Below are 20,384 nucleotides of genomic sequence, written 5' to 3'. Positions count from 1 at the left end.
ATTTAGCCAATCTTATTTTTGCTGTAAAGGCTTACCTCTTAATCAGTCCTTTGTCTTGTATTATAATCAGGATAGCCATATGTCTATTCCATACAAGCCTAATTTCTCTTGATGTATTAACCTCTATAACTTCTGCTGGAGTGCTGTAACACATATACACTGCCCTGTCAGTAAATTAAAATTTACTTATATTACCTCTAAGCCACTGACCCTCTAGTTTTAGCCTCTATTGTGCTTTGTTAAATCTTTTTATGTATTTAAATGTTTCTATCACATCTCCTCTCTTCTCTCCTCTAAGGTATACATATTGTGTTTCTTTAGTCTTTTCTAATAATTTGTATCTTGCATACCGTTCATCATTTTAGTAACTATTTTGTAGTAGCTCTGGATGGGGTCTCCAAGACTGTACACAATATTCTCAAGAGATCTGTAAAGTGACATTGCCACCTCTCTCTGCTAATAATCCCTCTAGCTATATCCCTAAATATCATTTTGCTTTTTCTGCCACTTTATTGCATCGCCTTTAAATCTTTAAATCTTCAGAAATAATTGCTCCACATTTTCTCTACTCTGTTGTCGCTAACAGCACAGCAATCTTAATACTATATCTTGCCTTTGGATTTTTATGTCCCAACTGCGTTGTTTTACATTTATCAACATTAAACTGAATTATTGCCCTATCATTTTAGTTACCAGTCAGAGAAGTTAATCATGTTAATAACACTCTTTCTGATCTTGTAAACCATTTACAAATCTTCAAATGTTGGGGCGCAAATACACGTGGGAAAAACAAACAAATAACAATAGTGCAATACTGAAATAGCTAAAACATGTATAGGTGGGAGCAGGCCCGGACTGGGACAAAAAATAGGCCCGGGCATTTAAGCCTGAGCAGCCCTTATTTATTTATTTATTTATTTATTGTTAAAGCCCACCCTTCATGTACCATCTTTGCATTTAATCATTCACACAAATCATTAACACATTCATTAATGCAGTCTCACAAATCATTCAAGCAATTCATCCTCACATGAATTCATTGTCATACGCATTCACACTACCCCCTCTCTTCATCTTATCTGCCCCTTCTCACTATGTTCCCCCTTTTCACTATGTAACCCCCTTCCCCACTTCTCAATATGTACCGCCTCTATCTATCCCCTCTCCCCCTTTCTCACTATCTAACCCCCCTCTGCCCCTTCTCACTGCACCCCCCTCCCTCACCCTACTTACCTTGTTGCCGGAGCAAGCAGCAACTGCGACCGCGCCTGTGGCAGGGCAGGATTGACTTAGGGGCTGATGGAGCTGCAGCTCCAGGCCCCCACCTTAAAATAGGCCCAGTCAGGACCGGACTGACTGGTCCTATATGGCCGCATTAACGCAGAGCCCCTTAAGCCCGCCGCAACTATCCCCTCCTAACTATCTACCCTCTCCCTCTTTGAAGTTCACTTACCTTTCAGGAGTCCTGCGGTGGGGGTGCAAGGCCTCTGCCTCCCAGCTCTGCCACTGTATGGAACAGTATAGAGTGATGGGAGTTATGATGTACTTTTAGAGCATAATTAGATCATGAAAAAGACATTGGAAATGGTACAGCATAACACCCATCACTCTCACACACTTACCAATCCACACATATACCAATCCACACACACATACCAATCCACACACACATACCAATCCACACGTATACCAATCCACACATATATACCAATCCACACGCATACCAATCCACACATATATACCAATCCACACATATACCAATCCACACGCATACCAATCCACACATATATACCAATCCACACGCATACCAATCCACACACATATACTAATCCACACACATATACTAATCCACATATATACCAATCCACACATATATACCAATCCACACACATATATACCAATCCACACACATATATACCAATCCACACACATATATACCAATCCACACACATATATACCAATCCACACACACACACCAATCCACACACACACCAATCCACACATATAGCAATCCACTCTCACTTAATGCTTTCCTACCTTTCATTTCTTCTTTCAGCTTCTTTTCCTCTTCTTCAGTTCTTCTGTCTTCTCTGTCTTCTTCCGGGTCAGAGGGCACGGACAGCGGTGGGCGCGGCTTCAGTGCTGTGCGCCGGGATCTTACAACAAACCCCGGCGCACAGCAGCTGTTGCCGGGCAGATCACAAGGGAGCGGTATCGGAGGTCTTTAACAGACCTCCGGCTCCCTTGAGTGATTTTAAGCCGGGTTGAACCCGGCTTAAAATCACTCAAGGGAACCGGAGGTCTGTTAAAGACCTCCGATACCGCTCCCTTGCGAGCCTGCTCCTCCAGCGGCGGACATTACTGTCCGTCTCTGGAGGGGTGCCGGGTGCCGCAAGTTGGCACCCCCTGATGAGCGGCACCCGGTGCGGACCGCCCCCCGCCGCCGCCCCCTGGAGTGTGGCGCCCTGTGCGGTCGCACACCCCAAAGGTCGGCCCTGCTCTAAGGGGCCAGGAAGCCCCACCAGGGCCGGCCTTAGGGGTCTGCGGCCGCACAGGGTTGAGATTAAAACATCGGGTTTTTTTTTTCAACTTTATTTAACATCCTCCATGTTAAATAAAGTTAAAAAACTTTATTTAACAAGGAGGATGTTAAATAAAGTTGAAAAAACCCCGATGTTTTAATCTCAACCCTGTGCGGCCGCAGACCCGTAAGGCCGGCCTTGATGGGGACTTTCCGGCCCCTTAGAGTGGCGGACCCGGTCGCAGTTGCGGCGGGCTTAAGGGGCAGGTCGTACCTACGCGGTCGTAGGTAGGGTAGGGGCCTGGAGCTGCAGCTCCATCAGCCCCTAAGTCAATGCGGCCCTGCCGTGGCCCGGCCCACCGGGCAAATGCCCGGTGTGCCCGATGGCCAGTCCGGGCCTGGGTGGGAGTGATATTTATAAACTCAAAACAGTTTCACTGTATACATTATAACTATTAAGAAGAGACGCATTTACAAACTGTATTGCACACTATAAAAAGTCCAGCATACATATTTCTGATCCAAACTTTTAAAAATGAAATACCATGTGGACAAGGCAAAACATTACTCATATTAATTATTTCAGCTGTGTATTTCGCCTATACTTTCATTCATTCAGTCTAAAAGCAGACTAAACTTCCTCCATTGCTTGCCAAGAAAAAAGCAGAATGCTGCCAGCAGTGTCACATGCAGTTAATTAAGGAACAGACTGGCCTGGATTAAGTCAGACACTGGCATGGACTTTACAGAAGATTAAAGTTATTTAGCAAAATCTGTGACTGTGACAAACTGACACTAGGACAATTTCATGTTCCTGCATTACTTAATGGTAGACATAGAAGCATTGAGAGATACTTTTAAACAAAATGTATGTCTTATTTTAAAATCACATTCTTATGTAACATTTGCTTATGTAATCACATTATGTAGTAGATTATTTAAGATAATTAATAGTACGCTTATTGACTGCCCAATAGGAACGACTGTATTGGTCACCGACAGGGGCCTCCTCTAGCATCAACCAATTGGTTGATGCCAGAGGAGGCCCCTACTGGCGACCAATAGAGTCACCAGTAGGGCGACCCAAAGAATTCCCAGGTATGTATGTTTAAGGAACTTTTCAAAGAGATTGTATCTAGTGAAAAATATTATCATAGGATTAAGAAAGAAGTATACATCTCTTTCCATGCAATAAGAGATAGTGATACAAATGACAGTTTGAAATGACATAACACACATTAACACATACTGGTAAGAAGGAAGGGAGCTTACATTTTAGTGTATGCACTGAAGCTACAATATATATAAATAAATACATTATACAAAATATATAAATATCATAAAAATGGTTCCCTTATGCAAATATATCATCAATTTAATGACACAACTAAACAAAATATTGAACTGATAATAAAGGAAACAGAGCCTGGGATATTATCAGTAGGTATTGTAGCAAGATATTTACACAACAGTAACTTACATTGTCTCTAATATTCAAATACAATATACGGTAAAAGTTATAATGAAAAATTAATTAAAATCTTAAAATCCAGTGTTGCATTATTTTTGGTTCCATACAAACGTAAAGCCTAATTATTTGTTTTCTTTGCCTTGTAAATATTTTGTTAGATTAAGCTCACTAAATGTTGGCAACATTTAAACTTGCTTATCAGTAATTGTATTTTAACAAAGAAGTTCATTAAAATGCCAAGTGTGTAGCACAGCTACTGTTGTTTACATATTTTAAAGCAAGTAATTTCAGTGTTTTGACTACCTTGGCTATGATATTGTATGACTCTTGGAAGTCCTATTCTGCAATATTACTAGAGTATGTTATACTCTGTTATACATTGGTGATTGGTGAATTAATTTGGAGTAAAACAGACCATGAACATTACTACGTAGAGAGATTTGCAAGTAAAATAAATGTAAAGGTGGTACAAGGGTTAGGAGGTTGTCCATTAAACATAGGAACACTAATTCAGATTTGGTGCATATACTGATAAAAATGCCATGATATTTCTTTTGTCTAAAATATAATTTATTTAGAGATACAGAAAAACTTTACATTTTCTGTACGTTTCACCTCCTTGCCCTATTTATCCTAACAAATCTCCCAATCTATCCCAGAGACATTGAATAATTTTATCACCTCCAGTTTAAATGGTGCAACAGTGTATATTCCGACCTAATTAATTAATGTACTTATGCAATCTTAGGGTCGCTTGGATAAGGGGCCACCCCTTTCTTTCTGTTGCCCCTAAAGAGGCATACATTATCTGCTATTCCTTTGGGAAGTGTTGTTTACCAGGAATCCACTAGATTTGTTTTACCTATGAATGCACAAAAATAATATTAGCCATGGATAACAGAATGCAGCAGGAAATATTGGCATGTCAGCTGTCGTGGGCTGCAACAGACAAAAGTATACTTTAATCTTTAATTGCTGAAGGTTTTTACAGCACGTAAACATAAAAATCACATCAAATTAGCCTTTTGAGGTATTCTTCACAATACTATTATCCAGCTTTTCATCATTTTTCACTTGTTCAAGCTTGATGCTCATTGTGAATCTATTATTTTTCTTTGTATTTTTGGTTTTATATTACAATTTCTACATTTCTTGTCCTACATTGACTATATTTCAGTAATTGCTTCGGTTCTCAGTTATGGTGAGGGAAATGAACACATATCTGCCCTAACAAAGTTGTTTATTTAGCTCTAAAATAAGAACGGCCAAACAATATTCATGCTTATAGTCAAAGGTTTATGTTTCATCGTGTAGTTGTTGCTGTTCTTGGATACAATGAGTGTATGATGATATTCTGTGCAAGAGAAACACAGAGGTAATTGGAGGTAATTTATCTGAATTAACAGATTGCTTTAATGTTTCTGCAGACAATCTTTGCCTCACATTAAATTCCTTTAAAATGACACCATAATGGCAGCACATTTCTACCCTGTACTCACTAGCCGTCTCCCTTACACCCTAAGAGCCCTTATCAGGAAAACATCAAATGGTGTCCAGAGGTTACATAGTTAGAAAAACGACATGCGTCCATCAAGTTCAGCCTTTCCCATATCTGTTTATTTCTTGTTGTTGATCCAAAAGAAGTCAAGAAAACCCAGTTATGGCTCTTTCCAATTTTGCACAAACTAGGGGGGGGGGGAATTCCTTCTTGACCCCAGAATGGCAGTCAGATCTCTCCTTGGATCAAGAAGCTGTTTCCCCATAATTTAAAAATTATATCCCTGAATATTATGTTTTTGCAAGTATTTATCCAATTGTTGTTATCCAAACGTCTGTACAGACTCTGATAAAACTACCTCTGCAGGCAGAGAATTCCACATCCTTATTGTTCTTACTGTAAAAAGACCCTTTCCTCTGCCTTAGACCAAATCTCCTTTCTTCCAATCTAAACACGTGGCCACACGTCCTATGCATAGTCCTGTTTATGAACAGATTTCCACACAATGTTTTGTATTGGCCCCGTATATATTTATATAATGCTACCATATTCAATTTATATAATTTATTGCAACAAATATAACAGCACCTACATCAACATAACTGACCACGATGACCACATAACCCATCCATTGAAGAGCTACCGGTCCACAGGCTGTCCTGGGTATCCAAAATGAATACAAAAGTAAACAACACCAGTCTGCTGTTCTCTTTCACACATATAAATATAAATCTATATCTGTATGTCTATATATATATATATATATATATATATATATATATATATATATATATATATATATTTGTATATATATAGTGTTTATATAGTTGATATAGTTAATAGAAATATTTAGTATAACACATAATACCAGCTACAGGCCATACTGAGATAGCACCTAAATCTCTTCATTTTCGTCTTTACTTGATCAGGTAAACCTTTAAACATCTGAATTATGACTAGCCTTTTATGTATATATATATATATTTTCTTTTGTCACATTGCATGGTTACACTGCCATTTTATTTTGCTGCAGTTTTATCTCTCAGTGACAAGATATGTCTGAAGGGAGACATGATACATGGCATTACGATTTATGTTGAGTGTAAAACTCTTGTCTTTTGACTGCTACCATCAATAGCATGCTGTGATCTTGTGACCCTTTTTTTCTGAGATGTTCCTTGTAATCTTCCTTTTTCAAAACAACCGGGCAAGCTTTAGTACCAGGCGAACAATTAAATATATTTATATTCTGAAATGCCACAATATTCCATTATAAAGGTCAAGGGCTTATTTTAACATGCAGAAGTGTTTTTAGTCCTTTGTCCTGTAACATCTATTTGGTTTCTGGTAATCAGGGACCTCATCATGTTATGACAAGAGCCATTTAACCCTGGCTATATAATGTTTCAGTAGATTAGAGAACCAAAGCAAATGATTTACATATTGTAATACTATCTAGATATTCAGAATTCAACAAAGGGGAACACTGACATTGATAAAGTAAACGCAGATCCCTTTAAGTATTCTTAAAGTGGTGCCATTAGGGTTGCCATTTCACATACAAGTAGTCTTTGGATGTTACCTCCATGCCCCAATCTTTCATCTGATACCAGAATTGCTTTAATGTACAGAACCTCTGCTATATATTACTAGGCCTCCCTTATAAACTATTTATATGTTTAAATATATGTCTGATAGTATAAAAAACAATGATTAATGGTCAATATCACACATTGTTTATTCACACTATTAGACATATTAATGAAGTATACTTTTACTTTTTAGTATATTGATGGCAATACAAAGATCTGTGTGGGCTCACATCATACATTTTTAATTATCCATAATTCTGGAATATGTTATGTCTCCACACATTCCATGTTGAAGAAAGGCATGAACAATATCCAAATTTAAAGAAAAAGAAGAACAAAATACCAGGGCTCAATTCCAAACCTACACATTCAGAATTTCAATAAACATGCAGCTTTAGTACTTTTAGTGTTTTGGCTAAACCACATAAGCTGAACTTAAACGTAACCTCTACATTTGACAATCATTGTGTGACAGACAGAAGGAATCAGTGTTGATCCTATTTGGTAAGAGCCAGCAGCAGTTTTCATCAGAGAATGCAGACACACAGAAATGTTAAAACTCATTTTATGGTTTTGTAAATGCTCAGTAATCTATTCTGCACAGAGACTTTAAACATTCTCAGAAAACCAGGCAACCATTAACCCAAATGCCCCTGCTTACTCTATTCCTTGTGTAATTTTGTTCCAACATAACAGACCAACATTTTATGGATCAAATGGAGCCTGAGCATTTTGCCATATCTAGAACCAAAATATGTTTTAATTGAAATTCTCTGAATAGAAGAAAATAGAAGAAAAGCTGTATAAATCCCGTTTCTATGTAAACATTGACCATCACTAAGTACTAACATCAAACTTGCATGTCCTTGTATGTAACTCACTAAATTTAAGGTTTCACATCCTCATGATGAATTCACCGATTAGTGAATCTACTAGTTTTGCAAGTTTTAGCATGTGAGGGTAATCAACTTTTGGTCAATAGGCTCTAGAATGTGTGGTGGCTATGCGTGTATTCCAAGATTCTACAGTCCTAAACATCACTATGGTGTGCAAGTTAACTTGTATAATAAAATACTTATGTTTACATAATTTGCTATGCATAGGTAATAGAGTTGTACATAAAACCTAATATAGCTAACCCTCAATGGAAAACAACCGACCATAAATAAATATTTTTTCTTTTTAGAAGGTATTACCATTTTCTGTGTTTGTATGAATTCATTTTAATTCAGCCTTGTAGGGGGAGAGTAGGACTATTTCCCCATTGGCTTCTCTGATTTGAAGCTACTTTATACAGCATTTATCGCATTGTTGTATCCAGAGAATGCTTTGCTTTAATATCTGATTTGCCACAGTTCAGATTAGAACTAAAGTGAATTGAGACGGAAATTGTACTTTTTAAATATCTATAATACATACATAGTAAAAATATTTTATGTTAAAATTTTATATAATGTATTATATGGAAATAATCTGATACCTTTCCCTTGCTTTTTTGGCTATAATTTTCTTATAGCAGACAGTAATAAGTATAATCCGTATGGAATAGTCATACTCCAGATATGTGTGTTTTTGGAGCACAGAGAAGATTGCAGCTCTTTATTTTCTTAAGTTTAGCTTCTTAAGATTTGTTTCTAATACTTTTCTTGGGTATGACATACTCAAAAAAGTGGAACCAAATATAAATAAATTAGTATCACTTTCTTAAAATGAAGAAAAATTGACATATCCATCATATCCAACATAATCATTATGGAGAAATTGGAAAATAGATAAAAAGAAAGTGTAACCTAATACCTTTTATGTAAAAAACTGCAATATTGCCAGTCTCTCATATAATTATTTCATAGTTTCTTGTTTATAACTGCTGCAAAATTGAGAGATAGCCCCTTAGACACCTGTCTTGAGTATTGTCTGTACTGGTCGCTGTGCATACACAAGTTCATTTCAAACAGTCAGTGGACACGTTGACAATGTATATCACCTGTGGTCTCTGTAAGTCAAATTGTTATGTTACATGCTACTTGTTATGTCCTGTCCACCCATTGTACAGCGCTACGGAATTTGATGGAGCTATATAAAACAATAATAATAATAATATGTGCAAAATCAGGTTTTGTACCAAACTGAAAACCTGTAAATGTCCTGATTCACAGGACACAAAGTCTACAGATGACTGCGCCAGTTATGCTCATTTTGTTCTGAAGAATGAAAATTATAGTACATATATCAATTATATCAGACTTTGAGATAAGGCAGGAAATGCACAAACAGTTAAACAACATGGAATGCCTGAATTGTGTGCAGTCAATCAGTGTCTGTTTCTCTGCATAATTACACATTCTTTTGACTGTTCAAATCTCCAACAGTTAATGTAGCGTATATTTATACATACTTTCTGCATAAGAAATAAAAGGGAACATGCTCATCCTACATAATTAAATTCACTTGTTAATTAATTAATGGGCATATTAATTCATTAACTAAAGGACATAGTAGCTGATTATGCAAATGAAAGTTATATTTTCCAATTTTCCAATGCCAATTAAGTAGGCTTCATTTTGCAGATTAAAAAAATAATAATAACCATACTGAAACGCCAAGCTCAAATTAGATGTAAATGGTATCACCCAAGAACTAAATGAAATAAAAATATATTACCAGTTCTCATTTTAACTGGTTGGTATATAAATTTATGACTGTATCATAACATCAATGGATTTGTTATAAATCTTTTTTTTTTTTTTTTATAAGCCAATCTTATTTTAAGGATTGAAGAAAACACTAATCCGTAAAGTGTAGCTTTTCTGAAAAGCAATGTATTGTGTCTTTACAGGTGGTGTGTGCATTGCCCAATCAGTGAAAATCCCAAGAGAGCCCAAAGACGAAGATTTTAATAAAATCATTAAACGCCTGCTGGAAACCCCTCAAGCTCGTGCAATAATCATTTTTGCAAATGAAGATGATATAAGGTGATGCATTTTTCTATTGTGTGTGGCATATTTGATCTTTTGCAATAGCGAGAGGATCCTGGAAGCATCTTCCTGTCTTATTAGATTTTGTATTACTATGCAGCACTGATCCTTGGGAGGCTTGAAGTATAAGAATTTTCAATTGCATTTAGACACAACACCGTCCTGCGGTTCCACAGAGACCATAGAACTGTCTTGCTGTAACTGTAGAAGATCCTATGGATTAAGACACGAGATTGAACAAGATAAATGAAATCAGAATGATAGACAATGTTTTGTGTAGAAGGGTTAGAGGGAAACAAATTAACATGAACTTCAGACAACAATAGGAGTTAGCATCTTTAAGGAAGCAAGGGTCAGGGTGACAGAATGATTGACTAATTGTCCCCTGTCCGGATGTTTAGCGCATGTGGATAATGCCTGATGGATAGAATCTATTAGTTTTTTCTTTCTTTCTTTTTCGTGTGTTGCAGACGCATTCTAGAAGCAGCCAAAAAAACCAATCAAACTGGACACTTTCTGTGGATTGGTTCAGACAGCTGGGGGTCTAAAATATCACCTGTGTTCCAGCTAGAAGACATAGCGGAAGGGGCTGTCACAATACTGCCAAAAAGAGCATCAATAGATGGTATTAACACCATATACATACAAATGATATGATTTTGTTCAGTTTTTTACGTTTTAGCACTTTTTTCTTTGCAATGATCTATATGATGTCTATTGATAATCATTACTGTTTTTATAAAATAGGTTTTGATAGATATTTTAGAAGCCGGTCCTTAGCCAATAACCGAAGGAATGTATGGTTTGCAGAGTTTTGGGAAGAAAATTTTGGATGCAAGTTGGGATCACATGGCAAACGAAACAGTCACTTCAAGAAATGTACAGGTAAATCAAAATCGGAGAAACCTTGGTTTGAAAATAACATGCACTATGTTCTTAATATTTGTATTTGTTATTTTTCTAGTGTTTGCTAGTTTGCTGATAAAATACCTTTTATAATGTGCTTTATATATAATGTTTATAATCATAAAACCATAGAGCTGTTTATTTTTCAAATTTGTATAGACTCCAGCTAACATAGCAAAATGAGGAACAAGCAGAATGGTTATTACCAAGAATTTAATTAATACTCTCTTATCCCTTTAAAATATCACAGCTATCTCATAAATGTATGAATACATAGAAAATGTAAAAATCACCCAATCCACTTGAATAAATAAAAAGGCGAAAACAAAATAGGACCTCTATTAACTAAGTAGAAAAATATGTTTCCCTATTCTCTCTGCCTATACAGTGATAAATTAATACTTAGGAGCATACCTGGGAACTTCTGGGCTCCGGCTACCCAGAGCCTTCCCTTGCAGGACGCGGCCAGGGCTGCCCACTGACGTCAGCAGGGGGTCCTGTGACGTCTGTGGGAGGTCCTGCTGACATCGGGGTTGTTCCCGCTGACGTCAGGGTTGTTCCCACTGACGTTAGTGGCGTTCCCGCTGACAGCAGTGGGAACAATCCCATTTAAAGGGAAAATGGGCAGGGAGCCGGGCGTGTCAAGACCCCACTCCCACGACCCGGAGGATTCGGGTCTTGACCTGGAGAACCGGAGAAGCAGTGCTCACCCGAGAATCTCCAGGTCAAATCCAGGTATGCTTAGGGGCCTCGAGCTCAGGCTGATGGGGTGGATTAATTTATAGTGAGATACCCTTTTAACAATTCATATCTCATCTCATGCTTCCCTTTCACCTTTCTTTTTGTACCAGGTGGCATGGAGGGGTAAAAAATATCACTCTCTGAGCAGGTCTCTTACAGTCTATACTCTCTAGGGATTTTATATTACCTCTACCCAAAAACTCACAGTTTGGGAGTAGAGAGGAGTCAATTGTCTTATTGGGGATCTTTGGCAGCCACATTATTTTAAACAAATGTACTCGGATCAAACTTGCAATATTATAAGCGCCACTAAATTACATTACTACATACAAGTAAGAATAAATAAAATAATTAAAACAACAAAATGACCTTCTATTAACCTAGAGGTGACAACTGACCCTTCTCTCACTCGGTGAGGTGTAATTAATGTACCTGAGGAAATATATGGGCTCATATACTTCCATCCTCTGCTAATGGAGATGGGGGTTTAAATACTACATAGATCACCTTAAGCTGATGCGTGTGCATGTCAATTTATAAGTTGCACATTTGGAGTTTGCAGCAACTTTTTTGCAACAGTAAATATAATATATATAATAATATAATATATAATATACACTTGCAGCTTAGTGAATAGATCCTGATATGCACAACCATATCTAGATTTAATTTCATATTATCTTCATTAAAGATGCTCAGTTTTGCTTTGCAAGATCAATTTTTCATGAAACAATGAAAAATTCAATACATACTAATAATTGGGTTTGCTGCAGTTTCCCAGCATAACATTCTAAACTACCCCTTCAGATTTTTCCCACAATTGATGTTAAAATTGGATCGCAGTTTTCAGGTTGTTTTTTTTTTTCACATTAACATTCTTACAACCCTGAAACATAAAACCCTTGAATTTTACAAACAGTGGTCTTACAATAACTTCACTGACTTTCCAAAGAACCCCTGACATAAATACCACAAAACCCCTGTAAGTCTTTCCTTGTCTTCTTTGCTTTATCAAAAGTGCTCTGTGCAATTAATACATTAAACAAATGTATTAATTACAAGGCCCTGCACAGCTCGCATTATAAATACAGTTTGTAATTGATTACACTAGCACACATTTTTTCTTGCTCATTTGCTGCAGTTTTAACCCCTTGAATTATTTGGTGCCCAGTGAATCTTTTGTCTTTTCAAAGATCCCTCTTAAATTCATATTTTATACCGAATCCTACTCATCTACCAAATTATCATATGCTACTAACTTTATGATGACAGAAGGGTTTGCTATTGACATTAATGTTTCACCTACAGATACTTCAAACTCTTTAGATCACTTCCATGCGGGATACGAACAGATGTACATCTAAATAATCTGTAATGTAGTTAAAGGCTGTGTTTAAAACAGTAGCAAAATGCAAATGATGATTAAGGAATTAAAAAGTGACACACCTTGTGATTTTGAGTGCCTGTCTGTTAGTCATGTTCATTTTGACACAAGTGTATTTAATATTAATTAATAAAATTAAAATTGAACTGGTTTAGGCCACATTGCAATTAATCGCTATAAGGACTTACGTTTTTCTAAAACACAGGAGCCTAAGCTGTATCTATAAACACATCTGAAAGCTATTGCACATTCTATATCTTTGAACTCAAACAATAATGTGAAAAAAACTAAAGGCAGACATTTTCACTGATGTTTTGATACAATCTGAGTTTGTTATTTTTTCATTTTGACCAAAATGTAATTTGCTAGAAAATACACAAAACAAAGATAGAAATATTGCATGGAAAAAGATATGGAAAAGAACATTTCAACATTGTTGATATAAAAATACAGTGGAGCATTAAATCTGGAAATATAATATGAATGATATAGGAAACTTTAGTGATTGTGTGTCATATAAAAGTTAGAAACACTAAAAGTAACTTGTAATGTGTTTCAATATTGTTGCATTCAGCAACACAAAAAAAAGTCATGGGGCTTGTTTGATCACTCCTAGGAGCTTTTAAACACGTCATTTAAACGAGACATGCTGCCTCTAACAAGATTGTGGCACCCATTCAAAATAAAAGAGATCATAGAGGGTCTGTCTACACAGGTACTACAGCCAACCGTGCAGGTCAATGATCAGTTCACTAATCACTATGTGATAAAATAGAATTAATAAATAAAACAATATTAAAAAAAAAAATTAACAGATGACCAGATTCCAAAATTCCAAGTTGAAAACCTGAGATGTACATGTCCCAAATTTGACCTTTTAGCCCCCCAAAGAACCTGGGTGGGTGATAGCAATGAACTGCTGAACGGATTTGGAGATAAGGCTTCAGAAAAAATATTTTTTTTTCCGATAATGATCATGTGACAATATTGATTGAAAGCACTATAACATTTCCCACCGGTGTCAGTGTGTTGAAAATCAATGCTAGCATAGCAATTATATTTTAATTAAGACATGTTCTGTCTCATAGGGTGACTCCATTTCAAGCACTGAGCGTCTGGAACATTCACTTTAACTTTCACTTTAGTTTATAATACTAACCTTATTTTTAAATCAGGGAGGCACATGTGGCTTTCTATGGCTACCAGAGCTTACAAATGCAAAAGTATCCTCGCCGGGTGTATGTTGGTTCCGCATTGAAACCTTCATCCCCCTTTCCTCTCTATGAATAAGGCAGTTGCTCACAAAGACCTTCAGTATCTTCTTCATATAACAAAATACATAATGGTGACATAGAATCTACCCCAAAAACCCACAGAGGTGGAGAACTATTGATCTAGTAGCATCTGTTTGCTGAAGCTGTCAATGTTCAGATCTGGGATTTTCCTGTCCTAAACACCTCCTTCTGGTTTAAGACCACTGTCTCTCGCATCAGGAAAGTAGGTCTCCTTGAGCTCTGCTGCTTCATCTGGTCCCACTGCTGGTTCTGGAGGAGCAGTCGAGCATGGAACATTGATGCAGTGGATTTGCTTTGTCGCTTCCAGAGGCAACACACACAAAATACACTCAATAGGATGGAGTAACAATGGAAACATGGCATAAACACAGCATACACTTCACATTCTACAACAATGAATTTGCATATGAGAAAGGACAGCCTATAGAAAGATTCTCATAGCAGAGAATGGTGAGAATACCATTAAAAGCCAATCGAGGGCATACTGTAATACACCATACTAACAACTAATAGGTGGTTCATTCCTGGGAACATGCCGGTTCCAGTTACGTGGAGCCCATTTTAGTTGTGTAGGGGGTCCCACTGATGTCTGTGGGTGGTCAGGCTGATGTTGGCAGGCAGTCTGCTGACATAGGTGGATACTCCTGCTGACACTGGTGGGCAGTCCTGCTGACATCGGTGGGCAGTCCCTCTGAGGTTGTGTGCGAGGCTAGCCTCACGTGCAAGAAAACTGGCAAAGGTTGGAGAGGAAGTGGATAGGGAGTGGGGTGTGCTGCAATGCCGATGTCTCAACCTGAAGAAGCAGCACTTTACCCAAAGTCTCTGGGCAAAATCTGGAGAGTTGCCAGGAATGCATATATATGCATACCTTTCTTTGTAAATTGTAAACATTCTTGTGCCTCTCATACTGATCTTCATGCAAATGCTATAACCACATCCATGGCTATAGTCATTTTTGTTAAATATTTTGTACAAGTATTTACTGATTATTGCTATCATACGATTCTTCAAGTCATAAATTGTCAGAATAAATGTAACTAATTGGAAAATAGAAAAAGCAATTGCATCTTGGCAATAGTTAAAGACATGGTAATATAGTGTATTGTGGAATGAAGCTCTGTTATTAGGGCCACTGTTTGGAATGACATTGGTAATCAATAGTGTAATGAGAAAAGGAAATATACAAAACAGATATTGAATGTCTTCTATTACTTAAAGGATTGGATGTCTTCTACTGCTTAAGCATGCTATTTAAAAAAATAATTTACAATACAGTACAGTTTATAATCCATTCCTTTACCCTTTTCATTTGCTTTGAAATGACTTCCATGCTTATGTTATGTAAATACACTGTATGCAAAATATTTTTTCTTTTTCCATATAAATTATTCTCAAGTGATTAATGGGTTACTTACTATTGTTCTACCGTGTCAATACAAGAGTAGATGACATATAATCTTACTTTATCTCTCCTGTCTCTTTTACTGTCCCAATAATGTCTCGATCCATCAATATGTAGTCTGTGTGTCCTGTTAACATAATATTATGCACAAAACTTCTGTTGATTTGCCACCTACCTTTGCATCTACATCTTAATATTATATATTATTTCTCCTTACTCTTTTCTTTACCACTCCTTCCAATAAGCAAAAAAAACCATACACATCCATTGATCTCTGATATGAGAGCATTTGTATGAACTGAGAATGTGGTAGGGAATGTGTCATCATTTGGCAAATGGTGCTCACATATTGCTGTCACAGTCGGCTAGCATGGTTTTCTGTCCCTCCCTGTGTAAGCTAGAAGGGAAAGGGTTCTCAGAGGATTTTTAAGTGTTTGCTTTAGAGAACATGAATTTCTAAAACAACAAAATGAACATGTTTGTGTAAGGTAATTTTAAGCGCAGCAGTTGTGCTTTTCGTACTCCTGTTGTGAATGTCCATTTGGCCAAGTGATGTCATATCAAAATCTCAGCGGTATTCTGGACAGATATGTTCATACATCCAGATTTTCTGTTTCAGTTTGTACTCGTTACTGTCTGTTGACAGTGTTCAGTTTAGCCATTTATCTCAATTTGGCTAATTCGGAATCCTGCTATCTATCTTCTTTGTGGCATATTTGCATATTTGTTACTTAAACTTTTCATTTATCCTCCTGTATTCTGATCTGTCTTTCAGTGTTTACATGGGAAACATTCATACAGTCCAAAATTGTAAAACTCTATTTTGACTCTGTGCATAGACTTTGCATTCACTGATAGCTCTTTCCAGCTCCCGTTTTTTAACCTGGGATCCTAGGTATTTCCTGTATTGAAGTCTGTAGGACTTGGCAAGATAGTTTAGGTTGCAATTTGAACCGGCAATAAGAACATCCTTCCCCTCTGGCAGTTATTCCTCCTGGAGGCTCTGTCTGCTGTTGGGAATCTTTGCCTTTGCTAGTTCGCCCACCTCTCAGTGCATATGAAGAAGTAAACATATAAAAAGCACATTTTGTGAAAACAGCAAATCTTTCTGAAGGCAGAATAAGACCCATCCCTCAATATTTGTTTTCTGATGTTTCATTCATTAGGAGGGACCCTATGGGTGGCTGCTGGGGTTTGTAATTTGTTTGGGGAGCTGTTGAAGTATACTTAAACTTATAGTTGTGGAACAAGTAGACCATAGTCTATCATAAAGGATTTTTCAGGTACTTCTTATTAATTTTAAGAGTCTACCTAAAGTCATGGGTTTCAGATGATTTTGAGAAAGCGAAATTCAAGGTTTTTGAATTGATTCACATGCATGGATTTCTGTCTGTTTTTGGCAATTACACGGAGAAGATACCATCACATTCAAAGTGGTAAATTAAGCTGGCCCTTCTAATGTAACACCAAACCATCCATAAAAATATATATTTTTTTAAGTTGCAGCCAACTCAGGGCATTTCACTAGGTGAATTAGACACTTTACATGGTGGTACATACCCTGGGAGGTACCAGGGTAATACTAACGCACTCAGTGCTTCAGGAGCACTCTCACGCCTTCTACATTACTCTTCTACATTACTTCATTTGACACATTTTTTTGAAGCATATTTATCACCCAAATGAAAAAGAAAAAAAAGGAAGAAATTCAATTTCAGACCAAAGTACTCTTTGAGATTAATTTGATATGGGAAGCAAACAAATTATAAGAACAATGATTTTATTAGCAAATTTGAGTCATAACAAAGTTAGTATAAAGAAACTCACATCAGTTATTTTGATAGAAACGAAACAAAACAAGGAAATTACAAGAGCATTAATAAATCATCACGTAGCAATAGAACATGCACTCACATGGGCATTAATCTAGCAAACTAAGAACCGATATACGAAACCTGTCCTTAAAAGGGAAAGTAATATTCTTTCAGTCTATCAATTAATCACAAGTAAAGTATATGGCTAATTTACCCTTTAGTAAATACATGCTTATTTAAGGCAAACTATTATATTACAATTATTCTGTTAAATAATAAATGATCAGAACAGCAAACGTTAAAATTATTGAGAAAATAACTGCCATATCATCACATATCATACATGTCCTGTGTATGTTTCACTTTATTAGGAATGGCTATGAAGTGCTAGTTAATATGCTGTCAGTCAGTTTTTTACATTCAGTTACTGAGACATTTACACTTCTAAGGACTCAGGTCAAATCAATTTCTTTTCTGTACATTTACAAGATGTGAAAAACATATCTCAAAACGTGCCAGCCTTTATATAACTGTAATAAAATATATGTTATTTACAATATTCAGGTATGTCATATCAATGACTCTGGTTAAAGAATCTTAAATACTTTTAAATAAGTAAAAGACTTTTACTAAGAAATTACATTTTAAGTAAAATAACTAAATAAATACAGCAATTTCATGGAAACCTCGGCATCACTGAAGGCTTTACCCAATGTTTGGGCTTCTGTTTTATTGAATTCCATTGCCTTACCTTAAACATATTAGAAAGACTATGATTATCTAAAGTGAAGGCTGTATTTTAGCGGGATATTAAAACAGTGGATAGAACTTCTATATTGTGGTAATTTCTGAAAAAAAAAACATTTCTGAGGGGCTTTCAGAAATCCTTATTATCGGTGACCTTTTCAGGACAACTTCAGAAATGTGTATTTTACCCGATTCTTAAAAGAGTAAAGAATACTTTGAGTACATTTTATGCTGCCATGTTTTATTTTAATACAACTCTTTGCCTTACCAATAACTAAAGTGCTTGACTGCAATAGAATATGGGATAGAATTATTTAATAATATGCTTGTTGTTACCTTTCTTTCAAGTCACTCCAACATATTTGTTTTTATTTTCTAAGCAGGGTTTAGGTTACTTGACTGAGAAGGTGGTAGATTAGTGGAACAACCTCCCCGAAGAATAATAATTCATGGTGACATTTTTGGTATTACTGCACGTGTCGGGCTCTGGTCCCAATATTTTGTGTTTAGAATAGGGACAAACCCTGCATTTTAAAGAAGATTGGAAATAATATGACACATAGTTCCTAATAGTTCCTAATATCACTGTGGCTCATGGTATCATGTAATGGGCTGGGACCCACTGAGAGAGCACCGTTATAATTAGTAGAATGTGAAAGGGAGGGGCACTATTATTTTTTGCCCAGGGTCTTGAAAAGACATTGCCATTTCATCATGTGATTGTCTTAAACTCGGCATTCATCAATAACTTGTCCTGGAGGGAAAAAATATAGGCTTTCCAAGGTAAAGTAAGCTGTTCATCAGGTTGTCCCCTAAAGATAACTACAGTTAAAGTAAAAAGTGATCAGTGCAATAAGAGAAAAGGCTCTATATATGAACTTTGAAGTCAGCATATTGAAACAAAAGATGCCTTTGGCATTAAAACCAACGCACCCTATCCATCCACACACAGTTTATTGCTTTTGTGGTTACCATAGTAACACTGAATGCCAAACAGACAGAAATTGTGCATTAGAGTCACCATAGGTATACTGTTATTCTCTTCAATGGCATTAACTGCCTCTATAAACACAATGTTTGTATTTTGTATAATGTTAACCATTTCTTTTATTTTTTACAATAAATCTAAATTATTCATTTAAATTTAAACTGTGTTCTATTGTATTAAACTTATTTAATTATGGTTAAATTAATGTATGTATTCTAAAGTATGATCAATTATACATTTAAAATATACATATTTTTTATGAATGCCTATGGAGCCATGGCTTAGAACCAGTTTATTGTGTGTGGGGATAGTAAGAGCTATAATGTGGCTCTCATTTTGTTCCTAGTATGTTCCAATAAATAACCATTACCACCATCCTTTTGTTATTTTTATGTTCTTTCTTACTTTCATAGCTGCCGAATATCTTAAATCATTACTTAATCACATAACAATGTAAAGTGTATGAACATGTAAGCCCTGTGGTGTGAAGTTTCTAGCTTAAAAGTTTGTAATATAAGGTTAAAGTTATTTTTCAAATAAGATCAAGGATCATTTGAAACTAAATTTACAATTTTATTAATATTTTAAATTATTATTATTATTATTACTTTTTAGAACATTTTTCTCTGGAGCACAAATCTCATGAATTTTCAAGGCATTATGTTTGCTTTTTACATTTCTCTTTAGGTATTTCCAACCTTGCCTGCTGAGGCTATTTTACAATCTGATTAACAAAGATTAAACAATAATGTGTGACATATATAAAGATTCCATGCTGCTCATGTATGCTATTTATAGAAAGCAACCAAATAGATGAGGTGGACTACCATTATACCCTTAGGGCAGGGACAAGGTGGCTCATGAGAGGACCTCTTACCACTAAAGAGAGGCTCCTACTTTTCCCATGCTATTTTATGCAGAAAGGGTGACCAATAAGAGAGGTGTCTACCCTTTTTATTACTCTGTGGGCAGCTGGCTAAACCTTTATTGTATGTAGCTGCCTGACATCAATACCATGGTACGTTAACTCCCAATGCCCACTTTGTAAAA

At 36.3% G+C, this 20,384-nt stretch overlaps 1 protein-coding gene across 1 annotated transcript in view; it reads left to right on the top strand.

Moving 5' to 3' along the window:
- Positions 1-20,384, top strand: part of GRM8 (glutamate metabotropic receptor 8) — a 366,995-nt gene that overhangs the window by 213,770 nt on the left and 132,841 nt on the right. Inside the window, exons 4-6 of the mRNA XM_053465208.1 lie at positions 9,919-10,054; positions 10,528-10,682; positions 10,805-10,942. Of these exons, the coding sequence (XP_053321183.1) occupies positions 9,919-10,054; positions 10,528-10,682; positions 10,805-10,942 (429 nt within the window). The remainder of the gene's footprint in view (positions 1-9,918; positions 10,055-10,527; positions 10,683-10,804; positions 10,943-20,384) is intronic.

Source organism: Spea bombifrons, chromosome 4 (assembly GCF_027358695.1).
Source record: "Spea bombifrons isolate aSpeBom1 chromosome 4, aSpeBom1.2.pri, whole genome shotgun sequence".
NCBI classification, from domain to species: Eukaryota; Metazoa; Chordata; class Amphibia; order Anura; family Pelobatidae; genus Spea; species Spea bombifrons.
Note: the sequence above shows the minus strand (reverse complement) of the source record. Positions and strands in the feature narration are given on the sequence as shown.